The following is a 26,840-nucleotide window of genomic DNA, read 5'->3' on the forward strand; positions in this document are numbered from 1 at the left end:
CCAAAAGCATCACTACAAATCACGTGAACTAAATAAATACAGAAGGAGATAAAAAATGTAGTCCTTTGACCAAATTGTCAATAAGGCAACATACCAAGTGAGCTACTGGTTAATTTTGCAGGTAGTTGCTATAGTTTGTTCATGTCTATAATACTCTGCTGCATCCCAGAATGGGCCACATAGCTGGCTACAGGAAGGCGTTTAGCTCCAACTTTCAGCATACACACAGTAGTTGGATCGGATCAAAGTCGGATCACATTTATGCCAAAAACAAACCCCACTGGAGTTTATCTGGAACTGGACTCATACCACCTTCTCCAAAGCGTCTTGTTTTGATCCACACCTGAGTGGAATTACCACATTAACATCTGCACAAACAAACTACACTAAGGGTGGGGTATACTGGTGCTGAATAAAAGTTGTGCAGTTCTAAATGTAAAACGTTCACGCTGGCTAAAGTACCCTTAAAGAGGATACTTGTGGAAATGCTGCTGGGTTTGGTCACTTTCACTAACAACATCAAGTCATTATTAAAGTAGTGCTACGACTCTCTGACCTTACTTTTTGCCATTGCTGTGCAAACACAGCAATGGTGTAAACACTGTACTGCCTGTTCATACTGGCATGCCTACTCAGTGTACATGAAGGGTTATTTGAAATGCATTTACAGGCTTACTAGTACTACTTACTACTTAATTAAAAAAAAAAAAAATTAAACCTTGTCTGGATGAAGATGGTTTGCTATTTAAAACCATGTTTTTAAATGATTACATTTAATTTCAACAATACACATAAAGATAATGAGGGTAAAAATACCCTCTTTAGTTGATTACTTGATTGTCATTTCAAGTATAAAATTGTGTCTCTTTTGAAAGGGAATAAAAAGATAAGATGTAATTGGCCTCAATCATAGCCGACCACTAATGCAATGCCATTTAATATGTAATGTAATAAAGGATCCGGCCTAATCTCACTCAGTGCTCATGCCTCTGGCTATGCAAACACTAAATGTTCCAGCATGCCCTCAGCAATGCAGACATAGCTCTGTTTACTTTTTCAGCTTTGACTCAGAAAAAAAAGTTGTAAATTGTTGGTGTGATGGTATGTTGGTGGTGAGTAAGTGTCCTGATAATCTCAGGAAGTAACATTTTGAAATGAGACGCTGTTGAATCGACTGTAAATGAAATGGTGAATGCAGAAGTGTACACTGTAGAGGTGGAACAGTTTATTGAGGGTCACCACTTCTTGATTTTTTTTAGCTGTACTTAACAAACGGATTAGGGAAAAGTGGTTCATCAACTCACAGATTATTACTAAGGGATCTACATGCTCAGCAAAGCTGGTTGTGTCATTTAAATGATGTTCAATTGGTACCCAAATGAGGCCCAAAGTGGGACAATAAAATATCCCCCCAACTCTTGATACTAGGCAGGATGGATCCATGATTTCATGCCTCAGTTTCCTGCTCTTAAACTGACAGGAAGTGGCACCCGGAGTGGTCTTCTGCTGTTGTACATTCAGAGATGCTCTTCTGCATACCTGGCTTGTAACGAGTGTTTGTGTGAGTTACTGTTGCTTTCTTTATCAGCTAGAAGCAGTCCAGCTGATAAGAAGCCAGACGTCCTCTGACTTCTGGCATCAACAAGGCATTTTCACTCAGAGAACTGCATGCTCATTGGTTAGTTTCTCTTTTTTAGACCATTCTTTGTAAACACTATAGATGGCTGTATGGGAAATTGCCAATAGATCAGCAGTTTCACCGTGCCGATTTGAATATGGCAGGGTTACTGCACTCTAATTCTTGGTCGGTGAGTGCATGTCAGGTGTAGATGATGGTCTTGCAGTGTATTGCCAAATCCCTCATTGCTATGGTATTGTATCATACTATGAGGGATTGTGTGATTCCAACCCCTAATACAAGTCTTTTATACCTTACTCATTGCATCTGTCTCTGGACATGATGCACACTTCAGTAAAGATGAAGGAATGTCTTCTTTCCCTTTTCTTTGTATATAAAGGGCCCGTCAGGGGCCTGAGTCATGAAGGAAAGGTACGAGCCTGGGAGTGTGTATTATGCATCACCACTGTTACCGTCATGTAAATTTGTGGGGTAGCTGTTAGGTATATACCTAAGTGTGAGCTTTCTAATTAAATACAGAACTAAACTTAGTGAGGGCATGACTGGGATACAAATGGTTTGCTTATTGTTTATACGCATACTGTTTGGATGATTATGGTGGTAATGTGTTACAGAGCCTGTGGGATACAGTGATTATGCGACGCAAAACAGAGAACGGCTGAAGGATACAATACAAAAAACTAAAGATTTAGTTTGTAGTGACAAATGACTAATTTGTTAAATTTGCAAAGATAAACTGTGACGCGCCGCTGTGGACTGAAGCAAGCCGATGTTTGCTTGAGCCGTTTGGCGATTTCATTCCAGTAGTTATTGTTTTTTGATATCCCTCTGAGAAGCTGTGAGATATTTATTTTGTCACCATATTCAGTGTTGTTTGCTCATAAGTCTCTCAATGACAGCTGTGATAATACTGTGACAGTCTGACAATGATTACACTCAAAAGTGGCTGAAAAAAACATTCTTGGGGAATTGTCTCTTATCTCAGAGAACAAACAACTTTGAACATGGATTTTAGTTTGTAGTTTGATGGATATGTAAATCAAATCAAATCAAATCACTTTTTATTGTCACATCACATGTGCAGGCACACTGGCACAGCACATGCGAGTGAAATTCTTGTGTGCGAGCCCCACAAGCAACAGAGATGTGCAAACACAACAACACAAACGAGCAAAATACAAAAATGGCCAACCTGAAACTAATAAATATATGTACAATATATAATAGTGTATGCATTTCTGGATGTGTATACTAAATATTTTCCTACGTGTGTGTGTGTGTGTGTGTGTGTGTGTGTGTGTATACACATTTTTACAAATTAAATAGTAAAAAAATAAAATAAAATAATAATAATAATAATAATAATAATAAAATATATAAAATATACAGAGTTGAATATGTGCAAAACAAGTGGCATTTATATACAGTGTGGAGTGCATAATGTTGAAGTTCCAGTAGTGAAGCTGAGGTGTCTATGACGTGTTCAGCAGTCTGATGGCCTGGTGGAAGAAGCTGTCTCTCAGTCTGCTGGTACGGGACCGGATGCTGCAGAACCTCCTTCCTGATGGAAGCAGTCTGAACAGTTTATGGCTGGGGTGACTGGAGTCCTTGATGATCCTCCCCGCTTTCCTCAGGCACCGCTTCCTGTAGATGTCTTGGAGGGAGGGAAGCTCACCTCCAATTATCCGTTCAGAGCACCGCACTACTCGCTGGAGAGCTTTGCAGTTGTAGGCGGTGCTGTTGCCATACCAGGTGGTGATGCATCCAGTGAGGATGCTCTCAATGGCACAGTGATAGAAGGTCCTGAGGATGCGGGGGCTCATGCCGAATCTTTTCAGTCTCCTGAGAAAGAAGAGGCGCTGCTGCGCCTTCTTCACTGTTTTGTTTGTGTGTACTGACCACGTAAGATCCTCAGCCAGGTGTACGCCAAGGAACCGGAAGCTGCTCACTCTCTCCACAGCAGCGCCGTTGATGGTGATGGGGGTGTGTACTTCTCTGCACCTCCGGAAGTCCACTATCAACTCCTTTGTCTTTGCGACGTTGAGGGTGAGATGGTTGTCTTGACACCAGTGGGTCAGGGCGCTGACCTCCTCCCTGTAAGCCGTCTCATCACCGTTGGTGATAAGACCCACCACTGTAGTGTCGTCCGCAAACTTCACAATGATGTTGGAGCTGTTAGTGGCTGTGCAGTCGTAGGTGTAGAGTGAGTACAGGAGAGGGCTCAGTACACACCCCTGTGGAGCACCAGTGTTCAGTGTGATGGGGGATGAGGTGATGCTGCCCAGTCTGACCACCTGGCGTCTGTCAGACAGGAAGCTAAGGATCCAGCTGCAGAGGGAGCTGCTCAGTCCTAGATCCTGCAGTTTCCTGTCCAGCTTCGAGGGAACGATGGTATTGAATGCTGAGCTGTAATCTACAAACAGCATCCTCACATACGTGTCTCTCTTCTCCAGGTGTGACAGGGCAGTGTGTAGTGTCAGGGCTATGGCATCATCAGTGGACCTGTTGTGGCGGTATGCAAACTGTAGAGGGTCCAGTGAGTCGGGTAGTGCAGAGCAGATGAAGTCCCTGACCAGCTTCTCGAAGCATTTGCTTACGATGGGGGTCAGGGCTACAGGTCGCCAGTCGTTCAATGAGGAGATGGTGGAGGATTTGGGTACAGGGACGATGGTGGCCATTTTGAAGCAGGCTGGGACTACAGACAGAGAGAGGGAAAGGTTGAAGATGTGCGTGAACACTCCAGCCAGCTGAGCCGCGCATGACTTGAGGACGCGGCCGGGAATCCCGTCCGGACCAGTAGCTTTGCGTGCGTTCACCTTCCTGAAGCACTTCCGCACATCCTCCTCAGACACAGTGTGCGCACTGACGTCATCCGCGGTGCGCACACTGTCCGGTCTCATGGTGTTCGCTGTGTCGAATCTAGCGTAGAATACGTTTAGATCCTCACACAGAGAGGCCGTGGTCTGCGGTGTGCTGGTTTTCCCTCTAAAGTCTGTGATCGTGTTTAGTCCCTGCCACATACTCCGAGGGTTGTCAAACTGTTGCTCCACCCTGTCCCTGTACTCACGTTTGGCTGCTTTGATCGTCTTCCGGAGTTGGTAATGTGCGTGTTTGTAGTCCGATGTGTTCGCGGAGGCAAAGGCGGTGTTCCGTGCCGCCAGTGCCGCGCGAACATCTCCGTTAATCTAGGGTTTTTGATTTGGGAAGGATTTGACTGTTCTGGATGGGACGACATCTTCCACGCATTTCCTGATAAATCCACAGACTGAGTCTGTGTATTCATCAATGTCTCTGGCGGCCACGTGAAACATTTCCCAGTCCGCGTGATCAAAACAGTCCCGCAGCGCAGACTCCGATTGGTCCGTCCAACAGTGCACCGCCCTCCGGGTTGGAGCTTCCTGTTTCAGCTTCTGCCTGTAGGCGGGCAGGAGCAGGATGGAGCAGTGATCTGATTGGCCGAATGGGGCGCGGGGGAGGGCTTTGTACGCATCCCGGAAAGAGGTGTAACAGTGGTCGAGTTGCCGGTTTCCACGTGTGTTGAAAAGGATGTGTTGATGGAGTTTTGGTGAGACTTTCTTCAGGTTTCCCTTATTAAAGTCTCCGGCTGTGATAAACGCTGCCTCTGGGTGTGCGGTTTCCTCGCTGCTGATCGCGCTGTACAGTTCCCTGAGTGTACGGTCAGTGTCGGCTTGTGGGGGAATGTAAACAGCCGTAATAATCACTGCTGTAAATTCCCTCGGTAGCCAGAATGGCCGGCACTTAATCATCAGGTACTCCAGGTCCGGTGAGCAGAAGGATTTGACCGGGTGCACGTTCGCATAATCACACCAGCTGTTGTTGATCATGAAACACACACCACCGCCTCTGCTTTTCCCAGTAAGATCCTGTGACCTGTCCGCGCGGTGCACAGAGAACCCCGGTAGTTGTATTGCGGAGTCCGGTACTTTGTCCGATAGCCAGGTTTCTGTGAGGCAGATCACGCAGCAGTCCCGCATCTCTCGCTGGAATGAGATCCGTGCCCGAAGCTCGCACAGCTTGTTCTCCAGAGACTGCATATTAGCCAGTAATAAACTGGGTAACGGTGGTCTGTAAGTGCGCCGTCTCAGTCGAACCAGAACGCCAGATCTTCTCCCTCTGCGTCGGCGTTTGCGGCCTCCAGGGCCAGAGAACAAAGGCGTCTCAGGTGAGATGAATGGGGGGTCTGCAAACGGAGCGTCCGTGTTGCAAAACTTGAACTCCGGAAAGTTATAAGAAAGACCGTCTTTTATGTCCAGTAAGGTTTGTCGGTCGTACACAAGGAGACAAGTGCTGCTCGTGAAAAAATAAAGGAAAAGTAAAATTAAACACAGAAGAAAGCCGTTGCTTGGGGGAGCTCGCGACGAGGCTGCCATACTCGGCGCCATCTTGATCACTATATGGCAGAATTCACTTTACATTGACTGTTTTACTTATGTATATCAACTATCGACAGTCTCTTGATTGCTAGACAGTGTTGTAATACAGAGTGGCTCTTGTTTTCATATTTCTCAGTCTGATTGTTGCCTTGTGCAGGCTAGATAGCATAAATGGCACTTGTATTAATCATACACAGATAAGGATTCACTTCCTCTCCAAGACAGAATTTGTAATGACCACAAGCAGATGGTTTGGTTTGGGAATGAAAAACAGAGAGGATGTTCGCACATACTGGTGTTATATGCTCTCTTGGCCCCAAGACAGCACATAAAAGCAGTACCAATTATGATATACTTGAAAGTTCAAATCAAATGATTTTCTCTGAGGCTAATGCACAATGGTTATACTGCAGAGCCCTGACAGTAATGGTTTATGGAGAAAAGATCTTGCAACTTATACGCACCAATGACTAGATGAGCCAAAATGCTGCAAAATAAACACGAATTTAAGGTGGTTTTGAAGTATGCAGTTGTCACATTTAGTGTGTAGATTGTCGTGCAGAGGACCCGAGCACAGAACGCTGCAGGCAGAGCACTAAAGGAAATGTAAAACTTTATTGTGGATTATCAGAGTCCTAAACTACAAAACTGTGGACTGTAATTCAAGAAAGTACCAGGAAACACCTGAGCAAGCGAAGGACAGCTCACACGGAGAGTCACTCAACAGGACAAAGGACATAAGGAGGACTAGAGTGTATATAAACACAAGGACTGTTAGGGATAAGGGACAGGTACACACAGTCAGGGCAATCATGGGAGTCAGACACTAAGCAACATTCAAGGCAAGACAATACAGAAAACATATGCCAAATGAAACCCAAACAAGGCAAAGACACATAACTAAATGTGGACGTAAGAAGACTTGGACTAAACAAGAGGACAGATACAAGGAAACACTAGAGGACAAAGTCATAAACTTAGAAAAACAAGACAACTACACTCATGAAAATTAACAAGCTCAAAAGAGAAATTGAAATTCAACAACTAAACATTATAACAGTAATTCATCTTAACGGGCATCCAGACTCCATAAACACTAAACAGTAACCAGAATAACCAGGAAGTCGTGCTCAAGATACTGGAAATATAATAGAAAAACCAGGAGACTATAAAGAGCAGCGCTCAAGCAATACAAAACAACTGGCAATCACTGAGAACGTGATCCAAAACACCGAATCCTAACAGAGAAAATGAATACCAAGAAAACCACGAGATGACAACAGGAATCAAAAACATCTGTAACATCACAAGAAATCAAAACAAGAATCGACTGTTTAACAAAACTCAGACTTGAATATATTCACTCAGATAAGATAGACAAGTACCTGAGATCAAGGCAGCAGTAAATTATTGCATCATCATTATTATTATTATTATAAATAAGGTTATTGTTGTTAATTAATTAGGTTTTATTTAACTGGTTGTCAGCACTTGAGAGGCTTTGGTGCGCATATTTTATTGAGACTGTTCTAATGTGTTGTTCAGTTATTGTAGTAGTAACAAAAAAAACAGTAAAAAAATGTGGTAAAACTTAACATTTAGAATTATTAAAAATTATGTTGAAACAAGCAAATCTAGTCAGCTGAATAAAGACAAGAATTAATAATGAATTTAAAAGAAAAAGTAACAAATTGCAATAGCTTTCTTTATATGTAAGTCTGACAGCTAGCTCATGAAAATTCAAATATATTCTTTATTATTTATTGCAAATTGAGAATGAGTAGTCTGTAATAATAATAATGATAATAATAATGATAAAAGCTATTTATATGGAAACAAACTGATCCTTGAATTAGTGCTCCATGGCAATTTCCCCCGACTGTACACGTCGCAGACCATGAAGATTTGATACTGGAAATAAATACTTGTTTCACTGTAAAGAGGATCTGAAAGCTGGTCTGATCGACACTTTTTCTCTGAGAAAGCCTCGTGTCAGAGTTGAAGTTGTTTTTTGTGTTGTTAAATTTGCCTGTGAGTTCCTGCTCTGACTTGTCAAAATGCTTGCAAACTTTCATCAGGCCTTCCAAGATGACCTGAAATAAATCTTAACCTGCAATATGTGATATCTTCTTAATCTTCTCGGAAAGATTTCATGCTTCCGAAGTTAGAAATGTAGCTCTGTCAGTCTAAGCCACGCGTTCGGAGCGAGTTTCTTACAGCGTCAGCGGTGCAAATATCTGGATTTGTTTCTCTTATCGAATCGCCCGTTGAATATGAAAACGTTTTACTCGGGTTGCTTCGGTCTTGGACGACTGGTGTTTCTGTATTGAGTGATGGCTGTTAGAAAATGTCAAATGTCAGGTGTTAAGTTGTGAAACAAGGTTTTTTTCCCCTCAAGTAGGTGTTATTCAACGGAAGTTTCACTGGACGTTCAATCCTTCATGCCCTCAGGCGCACTGTAAACACAACTGGCTGCGAATCGTCGACTCAGACAGAAAGGAAGTCATTTTTTACTCCATAAATATCTGCAGCCATAATACCTGGCTGCAAAGCCAAATTGCTCTGCTGCGATACTAATGCATTCACCACATTAAAGAAGTAAATAAATGTAATTTTCATAGACGGTATATGTGGTATTTTTTACAGAGTGCGAATGGAAACCTCTGGCTTTTTATGGACAGAGAGAATCTCTTGCTTCCTCTTATCCCTGTTTTGGATGTCATTCTGCTAGGCATTTAAGAGATGGAGCCATTTTTTGATGAGAGCAGAATCTGATATTATCTCTATTAACTCAAGGATTATACTCATTCAACTCACATTAGTGATGTAAAAAAGGTGACATCTCAGGCTTGTAAAATCGTATTAACACATTTCTGTGGTTGGAGGGGCACATTAAAATGGGTAATTTTGCTTCAAATGAAGTCTGTGTGCAGTAGCATCACACAGTATGGCTCTTCATTTCTTTTCCCAATACCTTTTAGCTATTAGCTTTAATGCCTGAAATGAGGGCTTACGTGTTCAGGCGCATCACACTGAAATGCGTTCGGAGCTTTTTCTGATGTTTACCGCACCGCCATCCAGAGGGGGAAAGGAAAGGATAGAATTTTGACTGTTCATAAACACGTAACTGCTGCTTTGGAGAACATAAAGTCAACTGATTTGAAATTCAGAGGTGTGTTTAATGGTCAGGGATGCCACTGAGCTTTGAGGTTCAGATGGGAGGAGATCGATACAGAGTTGCTCGGAGGCAGTTTATGTCCAAACAACAGTGATGAGGGGTGAACAGAGATGGTTATTGGATTTTCTGATGCATTTTAATCTGTAGATGTTGTGCCAGACTGGTACTTGGTAGTTTGTGAATACTGGTATTTCACTCTGGTTTTGGTTTGTAACTTTTTAGTGCACACAAGTTCAGGGAAGATATTTCTACCAGTACAACCAGGACAGGAATGCTACCCACTTACACTACATGTTGATGCAGAACTGCATTGACATGCAGGTTGTGATTTTCATTTGAGTCAACAGAGACCTGCTGATGATAAAAACATGTTCCCAGGGAGGTTGACATATATGAGTTTATGTAGAAGTGTCTCATAAATATTACATTACCTGGTAAATAAAGCCTATAAGTACACTTCCTGTTAGGCAGGAATATGCAGTGTTTTAATACATGTATTTGCCACACTATACTTCTGTGTGTTTTTTTGCAGTGAATTTACCCATTTGTAACCATTGGATGGCAGTATTGACTTTTAAAATCCTGAACGTAAAGGAAACACATCTTACTGCGTCATTATAACCTCATAATGCCAAGAACATGGAAGCTTCTGCTGAAAGATTACAAGTGAATATCTGCTGTTAAGTGATGAAGCATGACTCACTGCGCTGCTGTGGCTATAGCTCATTTAAGAGACGAAGGATTAGGAAAATCTTATCAGTTATTTTCTGAAATTGAAAGAGTTTGTAAGAAATTTTAAAACCGTAACGTCAGTGAAGATAATGTTGATATTTCAAGGCCACCCAAGGTGGAGGGAGGTTTTCTTGTTGGATTATTATTGTTGACGTTTGGACAACACTGGTTTTTACATAAGAGAATTAATTTAAACTCAGTAATCAGAAGGCACTGGCTCGTTTTTTGTCATGATTTCTAGTTGTTTTTTCCCCTTGTTTATTCATCAGCAATTTTTAGCCTGTGAAGCATGGTAAAAGCTGACAGTGGCTGCACCAAACTACAGCCTCATTGAGCACTTTCTCGCTTTCTCAAACTAAACCCTTTATTAATCGTCCCTGCATAACAAGAAGAGCAATTTGTTCTCGATAGTTTGGATGTAATGATGAAGAACTAAATATCTTATTAAATGCAAGCAGAATGGGGGAAGAAATACAGTGCACTATTAAAAAGAACTGCATTATTATCATTTCTAATATTTATAACGTTTAATTTCTTCAGCTAAGTGATTCTTCTTCTGATTGTTCTGACCCACCTGGATTACTTTGATGAGAATCGTTTCATAATTTTTTGTAAAGTTGTCACATAGTAATTAGTATTCTGCGTTTCAGCGTTTGTTTTCGGAACCTTTTTGATTAATGACTACCTCGCTGAAATTGTATTAAAACGATCTATCATAAGAACATCAGGCAAAAAATTCTCTTTTATTTTTGTTCATTTTACAAAAGCAGGAAAAAAACCACCAGCGTGTATTATGTTATTGTGAGGATAATAATTAGTCGTTGCTTTATCGCTCACCTTTTCGGAGTTTGTTTCATGTTTGTGTTTTTGCTCTTTCTCATCAGGATGTTCTGAACAACCTGGGTTCCTCGGAGCTGGATGAAGACGACCTCATGTTAGATCTGGATCTCTCCGATGATCAGCGACACCGACATGGTAACGTTTTTTCTGCTGTTTCCGCCATAATAAACATTTGCATATTTTGCGGTGACATTGTAGGAAATCGGTGAGAGAATTCTGCAACCATTTTTAATCTTTTTAACCAGTTCTTAGCAGATTTCACTGATGATTCTGTACATGCAAAGTTCATTTAGATAATACTTCAAAATAGCTTTTCAAGATGCCTCCTATGCAGCGGGACTTGTTTCTAGAAGAACTCTGTGTAGGGGAGTTAATGGACATGTGACTGGATGATGAACAATTGCATCATAAGTTAAAACCCTGAGATATCTTTTGGAATTAAACAAGTTCTTTTACTCTTTATGATTCATGATTTGCACTCCCATTTACTACAATGACAAAAGACTTCATTGCGACTTTTACACTTTGGTAATCCATCCAGTCTGGGGGGCCAGATTGGACCCTCTTTGAGGACAGTTCTGACCCCCCAGACTCATGTTTGTAGGTTACATTACTCATGTCCTTTATATCTGTATCTCTTTTAATTAAAGGGAATATCTCCTCTCTCACCTTCCTCTCTGGTGTCACAGTCGCTCCCCTGTCTGGTTTTGCTTCAATCTTTGCCTCTCTTTTTCCTTTATTAGTACACTTCTCCCTCATCACCTTAAAGCATGAAACCAGTGTTCTCCCTGCTTCTTTCAACACGTGCTGGGACTTTGATGCGGCTGCCTCATTTACACCAATTCATCTCCTTTGTTGTTCTGGCATTTCCATCACACTTCTCCTGACATGCGTCACAGTTGAAAAGTGTCTGTCGGAGGAAAATCGTTGCTCGTGCCCTGCCACGGTAGAGCATAGGAGTGCCAAACACCCTGAACCCCAGCTTCCTCTCATACAACACATAAGAATAGTATTGCGCTGAAAAAGTGCAGTGTAACCACCAAACATACAAATCTGTTAAGAGAAACTCTGTGTGTGCTCATGTATTGGCTTTTATTGCATCCATGTCTTAAAAATGGGATTTTTCTGTTATGAGTCAATGTTACAGTGAAATCGTTAGCTTTTAACCAGCAGTGCTGTTTTTTTGCGCAGACATAACTGAGCAAAATCGAAAGCTCTTGCAGTTACTGTCTGTACTGATTATATTTCTGACCTGTGCTTGCAAAGGTTTAGTTCGTATTAATATGCGTCAAACCAGACAGATATACATAGTTGATGTGTGGTAGAGTGCAACACACGAAGAAAATGACTCAACGAGGTAAACATGAGCTTGTGATCATACTCCATTTCTGTGCTTCATGTTGCTCAGACACAGGGACTACAACAATGCAGCGACGGGGTGCGTTTATGTCAGCTTGACTAGCTTTGTCTCTTATCAACAGATCTATCGGTGAAATTATATGTTAATGTGAGGTTGGATTCATCTATTTCTAGGCCATATTTAAGTCCCAGATGGGCTCCTAGAATATTGCAGTTGCAGTCAAATAAAGTAAAATGCTCAGCAGCACTGAGAAGTAAAGAATACAATGGAAGCTTCAGCGCTAATAAACAGAATTTCCTATGCTTATGGGGTTTGAAGAGCATTGGGAGGCTGGGTGGTTCACTCACACAGCCAGTCAAAACACACACACACACACACACACACACACACACACACACACACTGGAAAGATCTCTACAGGCACTGGCTGATGCAGAGCTAAGGGAGGCACCATCATTAATATACACACTAGCACACAAGCGTGCATGCTTAGTCATTAGACCTAATGGTTTGCAGACTGTAGCATGAAATTAAAGGTTTGATGAATTGTTCTCATAAAGTCAAGGGACTAAGACTCTGTGCTGGCATTAGAAGAGTAAGGTTCTTCCACAAACTCAAATTACAGGAACTCATTTAAACACACCGTAACAGACATTCACGCAGAATACACAATACAGACACGCGCAGATCCATGCACAGGTTCATATAAAGATGTATATGATGTATACGTACACAATTTGATGCACACCCATCTCACAATCCCTTACGCCCACGCACTCATCGGTACTCCTCATTTTGACCTCTCTCAGGTGGCTTGTTGAAGCCGTTATTAAAAAGCAAGCAGTTTCACAGCAATTTATGGCCCACAGGGCTCTGCGTTCTCACTCCTATGGTGACTCATGCCCTGTGGAATCACACAGGGACAGTGTGAGAGACAGAGACCTTTGCAAAGACATAAAGAAATACCAAATCTTGGCTTTATATCCAACTTTTATTTCACTGTCTTTTATATTGGCCTGTTAAATGTGCCATTGAATATTTAGGCATAATTGTAAAGAAACACAAAAAACAACAACTGATGGTATGATGATCCCAACGGATCACTACTGAATTTTAATAACCTCTTTGATCCAAGTTTTATAGCTCTAATTCATCTCAAAAGAAGATTTAAACAGAGAGCTGTGAATTCTTCTTAGGCTAACATATGTTGTCAGTCAGATTGTCACCTGGGGTTAGAGAAAACAACTTCAATTCATTACATGTCTGTTTGGTTGTGTGCACAGTGTCCAGAGAAGACTCCAGCCAGTCTCTAGCTTCCTGTCTGAACCTGCTGCCCTCACCTTTGGACCCATCTGGAGATCGCGTTTTGGGAAAAGAAAATATTCAGAGGTAATAAATACGTGTGTTTTTATTGTAGTGCTTTTCTGTGCTTTGTGTTATACATATGTTTATAGGGACTGTCTTAAAAATTCTTAAGTCCATTTAGTGTAATTTTATAAAGAGCAGAGTTGTTTGGCTTCTTAAAAAAAGGGAAAACAGCAGCTAGTTTTTAAAACACATGGGCCACTTTATTAGGTATACCCATTCTTTTACTCGTTAACAGAAATATCTAATTAGTCAATCACATGGCAGCAACTCAATATACTTAAGCATGTAGGCATCCAGACCTGTTGGAAGTTCAAAAACAGCATCAGAATGGGGAAGAAAGGTGACTTTGAATGTGACATGGTTGTTGGGCTGGTCTGAGTATTTCAACAACTTAGATTTGACCATATCTGAGATTTACAGAAAATGGTCCAACAAAGACAAAATATCCAATGAATGGGAGTTTTCTGGGTGAAAATGACTTGCTGATGCCAGAGGAGAAAGGCCAGACTGCTTCAAGTTGATAGCAAGTCAACAGTAAGTTAAACAATCACGTGTGTCAACCAAAGTGTGCAGAAGAGTATCTCTGAGTGCACAGCCCTGAAGCACATGGGCTGCAGTGGCAGAAGATCAGTCAGCTAAGAACAGGAAGCTGAGGCTACATTGTACACACGCTCAACAAAATTGGACAATAGAAGATCCAACCAGTGTTGCCTGGTCTAAAGAGTCTTGAGTTCTGCTGCTAATTGGATGCTAGGTTCAAAATTTGGTGTAAACAACATGAAAACATGAATCCATCCTGCTCACTATCAACGATTTAGGCTGATGGTGATGATGTAATGATGTTGGGGCCCCGTTGTACCAGTTGAGCACCATTTAAACTCCAAAGCCTTCCTTGCTGACCATGTCCCTTTATGACCACAGTGTAGCTATCTTCTGATGGGTACTTTAAGTAACATAACAAAGATTACATCATTTCAAACTCTTGTTCCTTTAACAATGGATTCATCAGACTCAAACGGCCTCCACAGTCAACTCATTCCAAATAATGGACCACAATATCTGAGGAGTGTTTCTATTACCTTGTTGAATCTGTGCCATGAAGAATTAAGGCAGTTCTGAAGGCAAAAGGGTGTCCAACAAAGGGATGGCAAGGTGTAACCAATGAAGTGGCCAGTGAGTGTATTATTACCCTGAACAATGCACGCTGAAGTAAGGTGAGGACACTTTTGAAATAAAAAATAATACCACAGTGTTACTGTTTTGCAACGACCTGTAAGTGCAGTACACAAAAGTAAAAATATGCCCAAATCATCAGTGAGTGAGTCAAGTTATTGGAGGTGAACTTGCACACAGTTTTTTAAAGGTATTTGGAAGGTAGGGTGTTCCCAGCACCTTAGAGAACTTGTCAAAATTCTCTTTCTCACTTTCTGTTAACATGTCTGTTAATGAAATCCCAGTCTCACTTGGATGTTTTTTAAACCAGGACTATATCGGACTGGGATAATAGAACCAGAATCACATAAAAAATGTCGCCATGCACAGTGTGTGTGTGTGGGCGTGTTTTTTTCATTTTACCTTATAAAATCCATGTTAGAAGAGAGCGAGAAAGCTGGGCGGTTACTGTCTATTCTGGGACTTGCTGATGTTGAATGTTCTGTGTAAATGCATGCAAACATGTTTTATATCTTTTCCTCTCTTAGAGATGAGACAGCAAGAAGGATATAAATAAATTAATTCTGATTGAATAAATATGCAAGCTGTCCTCCTCTCCTCTGTCCCTTTGTAGCCAGCGACTGAAACAAAACACTTAAGAGTTTCTGTTTACACATGTGCTCCACTGCCAAGGACAGTTCAAAATCAGATTAGATTTGCCCACTTGTTGCTTCTTTTTGCCCAGAACCAGGACAAGTCTTACTGGACGCACACAAACCTGCATGCAAAGCCATTTGTCTGCATAAAGATACACAAGCACAAACACACACAGTGCAGCTTTTCAGATGGGGCTTATTTGGGTTTTATGGAGCCAACTGAGTAATAAAGGGGTTGTAGCACCATTGGCTAGATAAAGATGATTATTGCTTTACCTTTCAGTATTGCTTTCTCCACTCACTAGTTGAATTTATCTCTGCTGGAACCCACAGAGTAATTGTGTCTGTCTAAATGTGTTTTTCCTTGAATAAACTAGCTCTGATCTTCTGTTTGTGGAGACAGTGCAGATCAACTTGTGTGAGTGGTTTTAAAGTAGAGATTTATACTATACCATTGAGTCATTGGACTTAACCGGGGCCTCTTTTTTTTTTTTTTATCACGCTTCTAACGCTTCTCTTTGAAAGTTTCAATGAATAGAGAGACATTCTGTGTCTAGACAGTGTCAGTGAATCATGCAAGTCGGGAGTCAACCTTTTCAAATCATCCAAGGTTTTTGTCAGACTCATTGGTTGTTTCATTTATAGTGAAGTCTCACTTATCATTGAAAAGCAGTGGAGGAGCTTTCATATCAGACGCACACATAGAGACACGCTCAAAAATATTTACATTATTGCCTTCTGTGTACAAGGTCATGGCAAAAATAACATTCTGCTGAAACCTTCTTTGGCTTGATTGAGCTTGTCTGAACTGAGCCAGCGATGTTTAGCCTGGAAATGTCAAAACTTGAGGAACTGGTTCGATCCCTCTTGATCAAAACAGTGACATGACTTGGTGTTTTGACAGGATCCCTTTAGCAGAGAAAGCAGATGAATGAACCAAAGCATGAATAGATGAATACGCTGGTGCTTTTAGCTAAAAATGTAAGGTCTCAGTCACACAAGCCTAGAGATCAATCCGTGAACCCTGGGTAACTAACAGTTGTAAGGGAAAATGTGTTTCACCAGACTGGTTGCCAATTTAGTTGACACAATGCATGGAAGATGCCAACTTATCAGCAGACATTCACCATTTAATCTCCACGCCGTAGTGAAACTTTAAAATGGTAAATGGCCTGTATTTGTATAGCGCTTAACACGTTCAGTCATCCACCCATTCACACACGTGATGGTAAGCTACATTGTAGCCACAGCCACCCTGGGTCGCACTGACAGAGGCGACCCAGGGTGACACTAGCGCCACCGGGCCCTCTGACCACCACTAGGCAACGGGTGAAGTGTCTTGCCCAAGTACGCAACAACAGAGACTGTCCGAGCCGGGGCTCGAACCGGCAACCTTCCGATTACAAGATGCCCTGCCAACTCTTGAGCCACAATCGCACATCGCCATTTCTAAAGGTTCAGCTTTGAAGGTGAATATTCTCAGTTTTCTGTTTGTGTTGCACTCTTTACAGCAATGACTGTAGAAAACATGGACGATGCGACAGCGCCTCCACCCATTGTGCAAAAATGAAGCCAAAATATCCAGCTTGTGGAGGCTGCCATCTTGCATTGTTGGAGCCAGAGTCTGCGCAGTAGTGACTTGAGGTGGAGGTGTAAAGCTAGTTAGCGATGCTACACACCTGTTACTTTAATAGTCTGTATTATTGAAGGATTCAGCACTGCTTAGGTTTTGTTTCAATTTTTAGACAGTGATGAGATCAGCTGCACACTCCACAGAGGCTACAGTCCTGTAGAAAGTTATATATTTAAAAATATATGATCCTCTCTGGTTACTCTGGTATGAATAACTCTGTATCACTTTATGGTAAATGACACACTATCTGCAAAAAACTGAAAGAATTCCAGATGACAAGTTTGCAGTTAAACATCCAAGTGGCGACCTTTGACCTTCATCAGGTTTTATTTAATTGTGTCAGAGAAAATCAAATGTGCTCTTCATGCAGCTGAGTACATAAAGTATTTAAAACGGAAGCTGTACAGGTCTGAGATGAGCAGCTTTGTAAAACACCAAACTGAGGTCCTGTTAATGCTGATATATACTGGCACTGCTGGTGATGAATCCTTTTGACTTTTTGTCTTTAACTTTATCAATAAACAGCTGCAGCCTTCACTGACAGCACATGTGGTACTTTAACCTTTGTACTGTTTTCATCAGTTAATTTTGCAGTTGACATGTGAACATGTTGGATGATCTGTCTGCTGTCACTGGGTGGTGCTGAGGTCTGAATCTGAGGGCAGCTCCTGTAATCACAAAGAGAACAGAACCATAACAAACTGAAATATAAAGTTTCTCTCAAGTCTGAAATAAAGCTGATCCTTCTCTGTCCCACACACTCAGGATCTGAAGCTCTTCTCTTACATTTTTTTCAGTTCTACAGTTTAATCCACAGTTACTGATTAATGAGGAGTTACTGAAGTACAAGCTTTTTAAAAAAAAATGGTGTTACCGTCTTTAAAGATGTGGCAAGAGACAGAAAACATGCTGTTGTTTGCACATATTTAATAATCAGCTCCGCACAGGAGCTGAAGTAGTGTACAACCTGTTGCTTTTACAGTATAACACTTGTAATAAAAGTACAGTAACGATAATTAGTGACTGAGCAGCCCGGAGCGTTTCTCTTGATTTCTTTAGTCAGGGTAAATTCATTCACCTGCACGGGTTAGCTAACGAACGAAAACAAGTTTCCCCGACAGCTAAGTGCTCATCTTAGCTAGCTAGGTCTCAGGACCGAGCTAAGGACGGTAGTTACGGATTAGCTTACAAACACGTTTAACTTACCGAAAAAGTGCAGCGGGGCCTCGGGTCCTTCTGTCGGTAGTCCAGTTTACTGAAGAACACCTCAGGCTGTCAGGCTAAAACAGTCGATCGTGTTTTCGTAACGTAAACGCTGGCCCTCCTCTCAGAGCCTACGCTCTATCTGCTATTCCCGAACAGAGATACGCAAGTTTCTCCGTGACTGCAGCTGCCAGTCAAAGCTGCTGTGATGACATTACATCGCAATTTAACATCTCCGTGGACATAAATCAGCGTGGTGAGAACTATTGATAACAAAAGAAAGAATCTTTGGGAAAAAATTGTTAATTTATTCTAGTCTGATCCCCGTCCCATCCGCTAACATGGAGGAGGCGGGGTTTATGACCTATACTGCAGCCAGACAACAGGGGGCGATAGAGACGTTTTGGCTTCATTTTCGAAAAGCTGTCGCGTCGTCCATGGTTTCTATAGTCATTGCTTTACAGTGAGGTGATATGGTCTGGAATTAGAGAAAAGCATCACAAAAGCTAACAGTAAACAGCTAATAGCAAACATGTATCTGAATCATGTGATTAAGGCACACATTACTTACAGATTTGGTTCCCTTGCAACACTGATGAACGCTCTGCTTCTTTTAAGTCTATCTTAGTGCTCTTAAAACATTTAGATTTCTGTCGTTTCCAAACATTTTTGTGTTTCCAGAAACAATTTCTGTTTATTTAGTCAACTTCTGTTGCTTTGTGTGTTTTTGGAGCATTTGTCTATTTGCTGGCATTTCCTTAAGTTGCAGTCCTTTGACCTTTCAGGGCCATTGTAGTTTGCAGACAAATTGATGCCTTTCGTGCAAACTATAGGTGACTGGGGCAAGGTGCTAGTTGCTAAAGAAAGCGCAAGAAGCACCATTTACCTCTTTATGACCAATTTCTTACCAGCAGCTTCCAGTAACATCCAGCAATCACTCATAGCTGGATGGAGAATATATATTTTTATTTTTGCAACCAGTGATTTTCGGATTGTTGCCGTCTGGTCTCTCGGCTATGTGACTGGGGCCTAACATCACCATGTTAACACAGCGATGTGTAGCAGCTGTTACAATAATGGTTCATATACCATGTTCTCATCTTGATTTACTTTTTTATGTTTAAATTAACTCTAAATGCAAGTCTGTTAGAAGTGGTTAGTTGTGGGAAAATAAACATTTTATCTGGTGATAGGGAATATGTTGGTACACCTCAAAGTGTTTATTCATCCTGGGTGGAGGTGTGGGTGCAGCGGGGCGTGAATATGTGTGCCAAATGTCAAGACGATCCATCCAGGACTTGCTGAGATACATATTTTATTTTGGACCAAGGTGGTAGACTAATTGACCATCAGACTGACATTTCCATCCTAGGAGTCATGCTGCTATCGTGGCTAAAAGTGTATGCAGTAATTTTACATTCAAGTCATGTTGCGTCTGAGTAATGGCTTATATGCCAACCTTTATAACAACTCGACAGTCCGCGCTGAAGTCTTGAACCTTGTACTCCAGAATGACTTAAGCCTCCAAAACTGTAGACACATTACACAATTTAACAGTGAGTGTGCTCCTGACAGCCAGACAGTGATATGATATAGTGGGATTAGAGAGAAGTGTGTGTTGAGGTAACTTCTCCACAGCAAAGGAGCAGTTCTTTTAGCTGAAGTGCAGAGAAGCAGAACAGCTTCAGTAAACACTAAAAAAGACTAGAGGAAACTGCAGGCTTGTGGACTCGACTTGTTTTGGATTCAGAGTAAATTTAGATTCTGTTTCATTTCAGAAAGCATCATTTTAAAATGCAGGAAATCAGGTGCTAGTGTCACAGTTTTAACATACTGTTTTGGCTTCGGAAACACCGGAGCTGGTTAGATAATGAAACCAGGTGTATGATTCTTAGCCTGACCAGGATGTAGGCTGCTGGCAGGTGTTAATTTCCTACAGTTTGAGTTCACCATCCTCGCTGATTTCTTCCAACAAAATATTTTCACCCAAATGTTTAAGTCTGCGAGTGAAGAACCTGAGATTGGAACTAGGGGAAGAGAGCAAAATCTGTTTGCCCAGGGCTTCCTCTCTCTCTCTCTCTCTCTCTCACACACCGTCTTTCTTTCTCTTGGAGTTGCTTTTGCTCTTTGTCTCAGGTTCCACATTCCCTCGAGGGGACATTGATTTGCTGGAGGCAAAGCAAGCTCCTTTCTGTTCACACACAACACACGCACGCACACACATGCACGCACGCATTTGTGTTTCCATCACTTCAGAGGACATTACACCAACTTACATTGAAGACTTATTGGAATGTTAACCACAGCTGTAACTTACCTAACCCTCCATGACTCTAAACCTAACTTAATCTAAAATCAAGGCTTTGTAATAAAACTGAATTTCCATTTTTACTTTGTTTTTTTGTCCCCTGTAGCCACAGCCGGTCCCCAGAATATGACTGTGTAAACAGATTTATGTCCCCACAGTATGAGTAACACAGGATCATGCACACACACACCTGTCAGTCAGTCAGGCTGTCCAGAGAGAGTATCAGCTGCAGGATACTGCTGGCTGTCTGACAGGCTGCACAGAACATCTGCTGCATGCACGCACACACAAACACACACTCGCACACACAGGCGTGCAGGCACAGCTCCAACCTCTTTGATGTATGGCAGTTGAATGATTTTGATGGCAGGGTTTTAATTGTCTATGTTTATGACTTTGTACACATTAATATCGCAGTAACAAAGCCATGTCAGCGAACAGCCAGGTGCTCAAAATCTATTTCCATTCTTTGCAGCTGCATAGGTGTTTAGAGACAGAGAGAGTGGGGTGGGGGGGCTGACACATCAGTCAGTGTCACAGCATCCAATATCACCCTATATGTATACCTTGCGTAGCAGCTTTCAGCAACGTAGAATACAGTATTTATTGTTGTTTTTAGTTATTGATGAGAATGAGGGAGAGTACAATACAAAGTTTAGAGATGCAACTTTAGATAGATTTCCAGCTCTGAAATCGGTTAAATTCATTATAGATTCATCCAGTTTTCTGAACAAATTTGCCACACCAAACAACAACAACTCCAAACAAAAAGATAGCTCTACTGTCACAGAAAATCAAGAAAAGCAGAATAATCCTCCCCATTTCCACAGCTTAAACCTGCACATGGCTTACATTCTGGCTTAACAAAAATATTTGACTAATCGATTAATACCCAGGTGCCTCGGCTCTAGACATTTCCGCCCGAGTGACTTTGTCCTTGCCTCGCAGTGCACCAGAAGACCTCCCTTGGAGTATAATAGGTTTGGGTCAGTGTGATATTATGTCTTTGAACTTCTATCATGTTTACATTTGCCTTGAAATCTAAAATAAAATAAGACAGATCTCTTCAGTGCATTCTTTTTTTTGCCAGTAGCATGACAATACCAAATGTCCCTCAGAGACTTTTGGTTCCATTTGTGATGTATCTTTATTGTCTGTTTTCTTTTAAGACGTGAACTGCTCCCGTCTCTTATACAAAAAGATGCAGAGGAAATTAAATTTTGACAGTTGGGATAAAGCTTGCCTGTTTCTATGGTAACTGCAGCCTGCCTGTTGAGTGTTCCCCTGCCATTCTTCTCTTCATTTTCCCCTTTCTCTGTTTTCATTGCTGTTGATTGCTATGTGGAAGACGGGCAATCTGAGCAGAGGACACGCAAACACAGAGGTGTCCTTATCTGTCAGTATGCAGCGGACGATCACAAAAGTCTCAATTCCCATATCTCCGCTTCTCAGTTGAAGATTAAACGTGTAGGTATTACACTCACATGCTCTTGCGGCGGCATAATGAGGCGCATCAGAAAAATGTCAACATTCGCGCGCAGGTCCCAATTCACCCTGTTGACCCTTATTCGTATATAGAGGTTAAAAATCTTTTTTGCTCTGGTTGAATGTGTTGAGAAAGGAGTTAGCTGGGTCTGCTCGTGAACTGAATGCTGTGTAAATGGCAGCAGTGAGATGGCGGTAGAAAAGACAGCCTACTCATAGCTGTCTTCATTGAGGCAGCTGGGTATTAAGATACTGCTGAGCAGAAAGACCAAGTGTTGAGAAAGTGTCTTGTAATTCAGAGAAAAACCAATTCTCTCACATTTGGTTGGAATGCTACATAGCGATATACTCTCCTGTATATATCCTGTAGTCTCAAACGGAGGCCTGTAATCTGTAATTTTATAGAATTTTCTCGCATATGCACAAAAACAGGAAGGAACACATTTATTTAATGTTAATACGACTCACAAAGTATATCGACCATGTTGTAATCGAATCCCTCCAGACTTAATATAGTCTGCAAAAGTAGCACACGCATCTCCTTCTACCGTAAGTCACATACTCACAAACATTTAAGCGCATGCACATTCATAAAAATAGACAAGCATAAAGAATCCAGTTTAAGGAGTGGAGCTGAGGACAGACGAAATTCCCTGAAACATGATTTTCAGACACAGAGAAACACAGCATACAGTGGGAGTTGAAGGGAACACAAAGTAGACCCCCCCCCCCCCTCTTTTTTTTCAGTTCCTGGTGTATAACGATGCAGAATTTGTTAATCCAACAAGCAGCGACAAGACTCGGTCTTTTATCTTGTTTTTATCTGTTGTTTTTCAGTGGAGAAGCTTTGGCTACATGCCTTGACAGCTTTTAATTTTTAAAACTCTAAACTTGTTAAAAGCGTTATAGTGTGCATGTGTTGGCATGTGCATTTCTTTTGTCAATTGTTGTTTAGCTTGTAATTTACATCACCCTATAGGGTTTATTAAATGTTCAGCATGAGGAGACTAATTAGTATTGGCTTTCATTTTTATCCCACTTGCTTCGAGCGGGAACTTGTTGTCCTGATTTGTAACGCAAAGAAAAACAGTAGATTGGCAATAAATAAGACATCCCTGTGCTTCCAATAACCTTTTTCTTAATCAACTAGTGTGTTCCAGAAATAAAAGGGAGTGCTGAAGTGGTGTTCACTGTAAATCATACGGCAACAGATTGTAAGACACATGGCATTAGTGCCACCGTTTCCAGCATTTCAAGACTTTTTTTTATCATAAATATAGCAATGCACTTTTGTCTTTGGCTCTCTTTATCTTGTCTCAATTTGTTGCTGACCACAGTATAGTATATGCAAATGTTAAATCTATTTTAATACAACAGGATGAGATTAGAGACTGTTTCCAAGAAGATATTTCCCGCCCCGTTTTGTTGCTTTTTCAAACACATTCCTTCTGCTGTTGTCAGTGATAAAAAATGTTTTGTGAATGCTGAATATTTCCCATGAGAATATGTTACTGTTGTATTTTTTCTTCTTGATGTTTGGTCTTTGTAGCTGTCTGGTGCACCTCGCTTTAAGAAGGATACCCCCCCCCCCTAAAAAAAAAAGAAACAAAAAAAAAACTAGAGTTTGAAATAGAAAACCTCTTTACACGAGTCTTGATGCTTGATGCAATCATCCAGGTAAGGAAAGGACTCTTTACAATGGGTATTAGTGAATGTTTTAGTCAAAGGTTGCTATCCAAGGACTGGAGAGAGGTTATGAAACTAAGTCAACCCATGTTGCTTTGGTAAGAATCAAGAGAGTAAATTGCGCTTGTTAAATGATCATCACCATTTAGGTGTGCTAACAAAATGCTGCAATCTTTCCAGGAGTGGACATCACAGCTAATCACAGCAAAAAAGCAACTGCAAAGAAGCCATGAGTCAGACTCTACAGGCTTAAGTTAGCATGTTAAATGTTAAAGTTGATGAAAGTCCAATTAGAGAAAAACTGAGCAAGTCGAGTCTAGTCAAGGAACATGGCAGCACAGCTTATGTTGGCAAATTTGCATCTTAACAAACCAACAGACTTCTGGAGAATTTGATTTAGAAAGAGGAGTCCAATGTGTGTGGCCTTAAAGGACCGCACCATGTTTGGAGAAAACACCGCATATCAGCTCAGACTACCTCATCCATACATGGGGCGACCGTGGCTCAGGGGGTTGGGAAGCGTATCTGTAACCGGAAGGTCGCCGGTTCGATCCCCGGGCTCTCTGTCCTGGTCGTTGTGTCCTTGGGCAAGACACTTTACCCTACCGCCTACTGGTGTTGGCCAGAGGGGCCGATGGCGCGATATGGCAGCCTCGCTTCTGTCAGTCTGCCCCAGGGCAACTGTGGCTACAACCTTAGCTTGCCTCCACCAGTGTGTGAATGCGAGAGTGAATGAATAGTGGCATTATAAAGCGCTTTGGGTGCCTTGAAAAGCGCTATATAAATCCAATCCATTATACATACCATCAAACACGGTGGTGGAGGAGTTAGGATTTGGGCTTGGGCAATCTCAGGATCTGGGCACCTTGCAATCTCTGAGACTCCTCTCTATTGAGGAGGAGAGTGTTGTATAGTCAAGTGCAAGGCCATTTGTCTGATAGCTAAGGCTTGGCCTATATTGGGTCTTTCAGTGGAACATTGGGGCAAGCATGCTAGTAAATCTACAATAGAATTGCTGAAAAATAAAGAAAAGAACCTCAACCTGATTAAATGCTTGGGCAGGATCTTGAGAGAGGTGTGCAAAAAGAAACGCCTGCAAACCTCAAAGAGCAGAAGCAACACTGTGAAGAAGAGAGGGCCAACATTTCTCCACAATGATGTGAAAGACTGATAAAATAAACTAAAGTACTTCAAGGTATTGCTGCTGAAGGTGGCTTTACAAGCTATTGAATCATGGGGATTACTGATATTTTCACAGGACTGCAGAGAGTCCTACAAAAACTTTTTTCCCATTACTGCCAAGTGCTTGTTTTTTGGCAAGCTGAGTTCAAATAATCTCATATATTATATTTAGGCTGGGCTCAAAAAAGTGGTAGCTTGGCTTGGTGCAGAAAGGTGAAAAAAAGAGGTTCAGTGGGAGTGCTGTAACTATGTCAAACAACAGCTGGATGCAGTGACTGTTCACTCTCTCTAAAGGTTAATGTTTTATCCAAATATTGAACTATTTGGAGACTCATTTGTCTTCCAGCGTCTGGCTTCGAACTTTTATCCCTCATAAAAAAACGTAATAAAATTAAAAAACACAAAACTGTAAATATCTTTAACTTAGGTGCGTGATAATTTTGTCACACAGTGTTGCAGATATACAGTCAAATCAGACAGAAACACAGTGTTGGTCACTATGAAAGCACCAGAGTCTGAAAAAGATATAAAGCCCAAGTGCCATTGTTCATATTCAGCGACCAAAATGAAAATCTTAACACACTTGACCACATTAGGAAAACTGAAGATGCTATACATAAGCACTTGGGCAGATTGTGTATCCAAAATACAATTTCAGTGTGGAACTCTTGATAAAACAGTAGATATTACGTGTTAATTGGTGATGTCTTCGCCGTTTTCCCAGCATGGGTAAATCATGTTTCAAACAAACAGATCTAATACTTGCAGACTCTGTTGTCAACTTGCGTAAGTCTCCACAAAATTACACGAAGAGTGCAAAATCAAAGCAAAATTGTCGCTTTCTGTGTGCATAATATCTTATTAGGCACCTCATAGTCTTATTGTCTTATTTCACTACTGCCATGACAACGGCTTTTAAAGAAATGAGGATGATGGCCATATGTGCTTTTTAATGTTCTTGATCGGAGAGGATTATCTGTGGTACCTTTTTATATATGTTTTCTTATTTAATAAGGATCAGAGCTTTTGCAGGTGATTACAGACGAAGAAATATGTTTATGTCGGCAGTCTCGATAAGATTAGGCCTAAAATGAGGGATCGATGAGGGGAATGCTGAGAAACATTTATTTAGAAATGATGTCAACAAGAATATGGGAAGTGTGGGCAGTCGACGTGAATCTGATCTAAGTGCAGAGATTGTTGCAATAAACATGCAGGCACAATAATTGTCATTTAAATGTTTCCTTTGCATGAGTCAGTATGGAAACTTGTTCTTAGGTGCTATTATTTTGTCATTGCGATGACAACAGTGCCACCGCAAAAATCACAACAAATCAAAACTGTGACTCATCTTAAACAATATATGGCTTTCTGAAAGGAAAGTGGGCAGTTTGACAGTGACAAGAGGAAATTTAGATGAAAAGGAGAGAGGCAACATTTACATTTCTTGTGATGCTGTTACTCTCTGTCATAAAATATCACTTGTGTTTGTCTCAAACAACATGTGTTATACTGGGAATTTACAACACAAGCTTGCTCCTCCGTGTCTTATTGTCTTATTAATATGAGCTTTGAGTCACACATTGGCAGCTAAGATCACATTAATTTGCACTTATTACATTTCTGGTCAAAATCTTATCTGAAATTCGATGCTTTTGTTTTTTTTTTTTATGACTGCGGGATCAGCAGAAGATAATCAGGCTGTGCAGTGGCAACACGGTTATAAGGTCATTGAAATTCTGGTCCTTTATTATCAGGGATTTAGAATAAATAATGCAAAAATTATCATGTCCTTAAGTAATGAACAGACTGGATAAGCATTAATGTGTCCTCTAAATAAAAACTCCCTTTGGGTGCAGAATTTGCATTTTAAACATGGATTTGTTGGCTGGAGTTTAAAAAAAAAAAAAAAGATAAAATAAAAATCGGGCTTAGTCAACCAGTGGTTGCTTTTGTGATCAGCTGTCACCTGTGGCACTCGGGCATTTTTATGCGATTCTCGCTAAAAATTGCAACCTGACAGAG

General features: G+C 41.2%; 1 protein-coding gene across 2 annotated transcripts in view; it reads left to right on the plus strand.

The window, feature by feature from the left end:
- The window catches only part of ccser1 (coiled-coil serine-rich protein 1), a 129,867-nt gene that overhangs the window by 13,725 nt on the left and 89,302 nt on the right, over positions 1-26,840 (plus strand). For both annotated transcript variants that reach the window (XM_086314606.1, XM_086314607.1), the window contains exons 5-6: positions 10,828-10,918; positions 13,426-13,531. In XM_086314606.1, coding sequence (XP_086170732.1) covers positions 10,828-10,918; positions 13,426-13,531 — 197 coding nt within the window. The remainder of the gene's footprint in view (positions 1-10,827; positions 10,919-13,425; positions 13,532-26,840) is intronic.

This window comes from Aulonocara sp. 'chitande type north' Nkhata Bay, linkage group LG12 (assembly GCF_057382095.1).
Source record: "Aulonocara sp. 'chitande type north' Nkhata Bay isolate Kocher_YH1m ecotype deep benthic linkage group LG12, A_spYH_male_GT1.1, whole genome shotgun sequence".
NCBI lineage: Eukaryota > Metazoa > Chordata > Actinopteri > Cichliformes > Cichlidae > Aulonocara > Aulonocara sp. 'chitande type north' Nkhata Bay.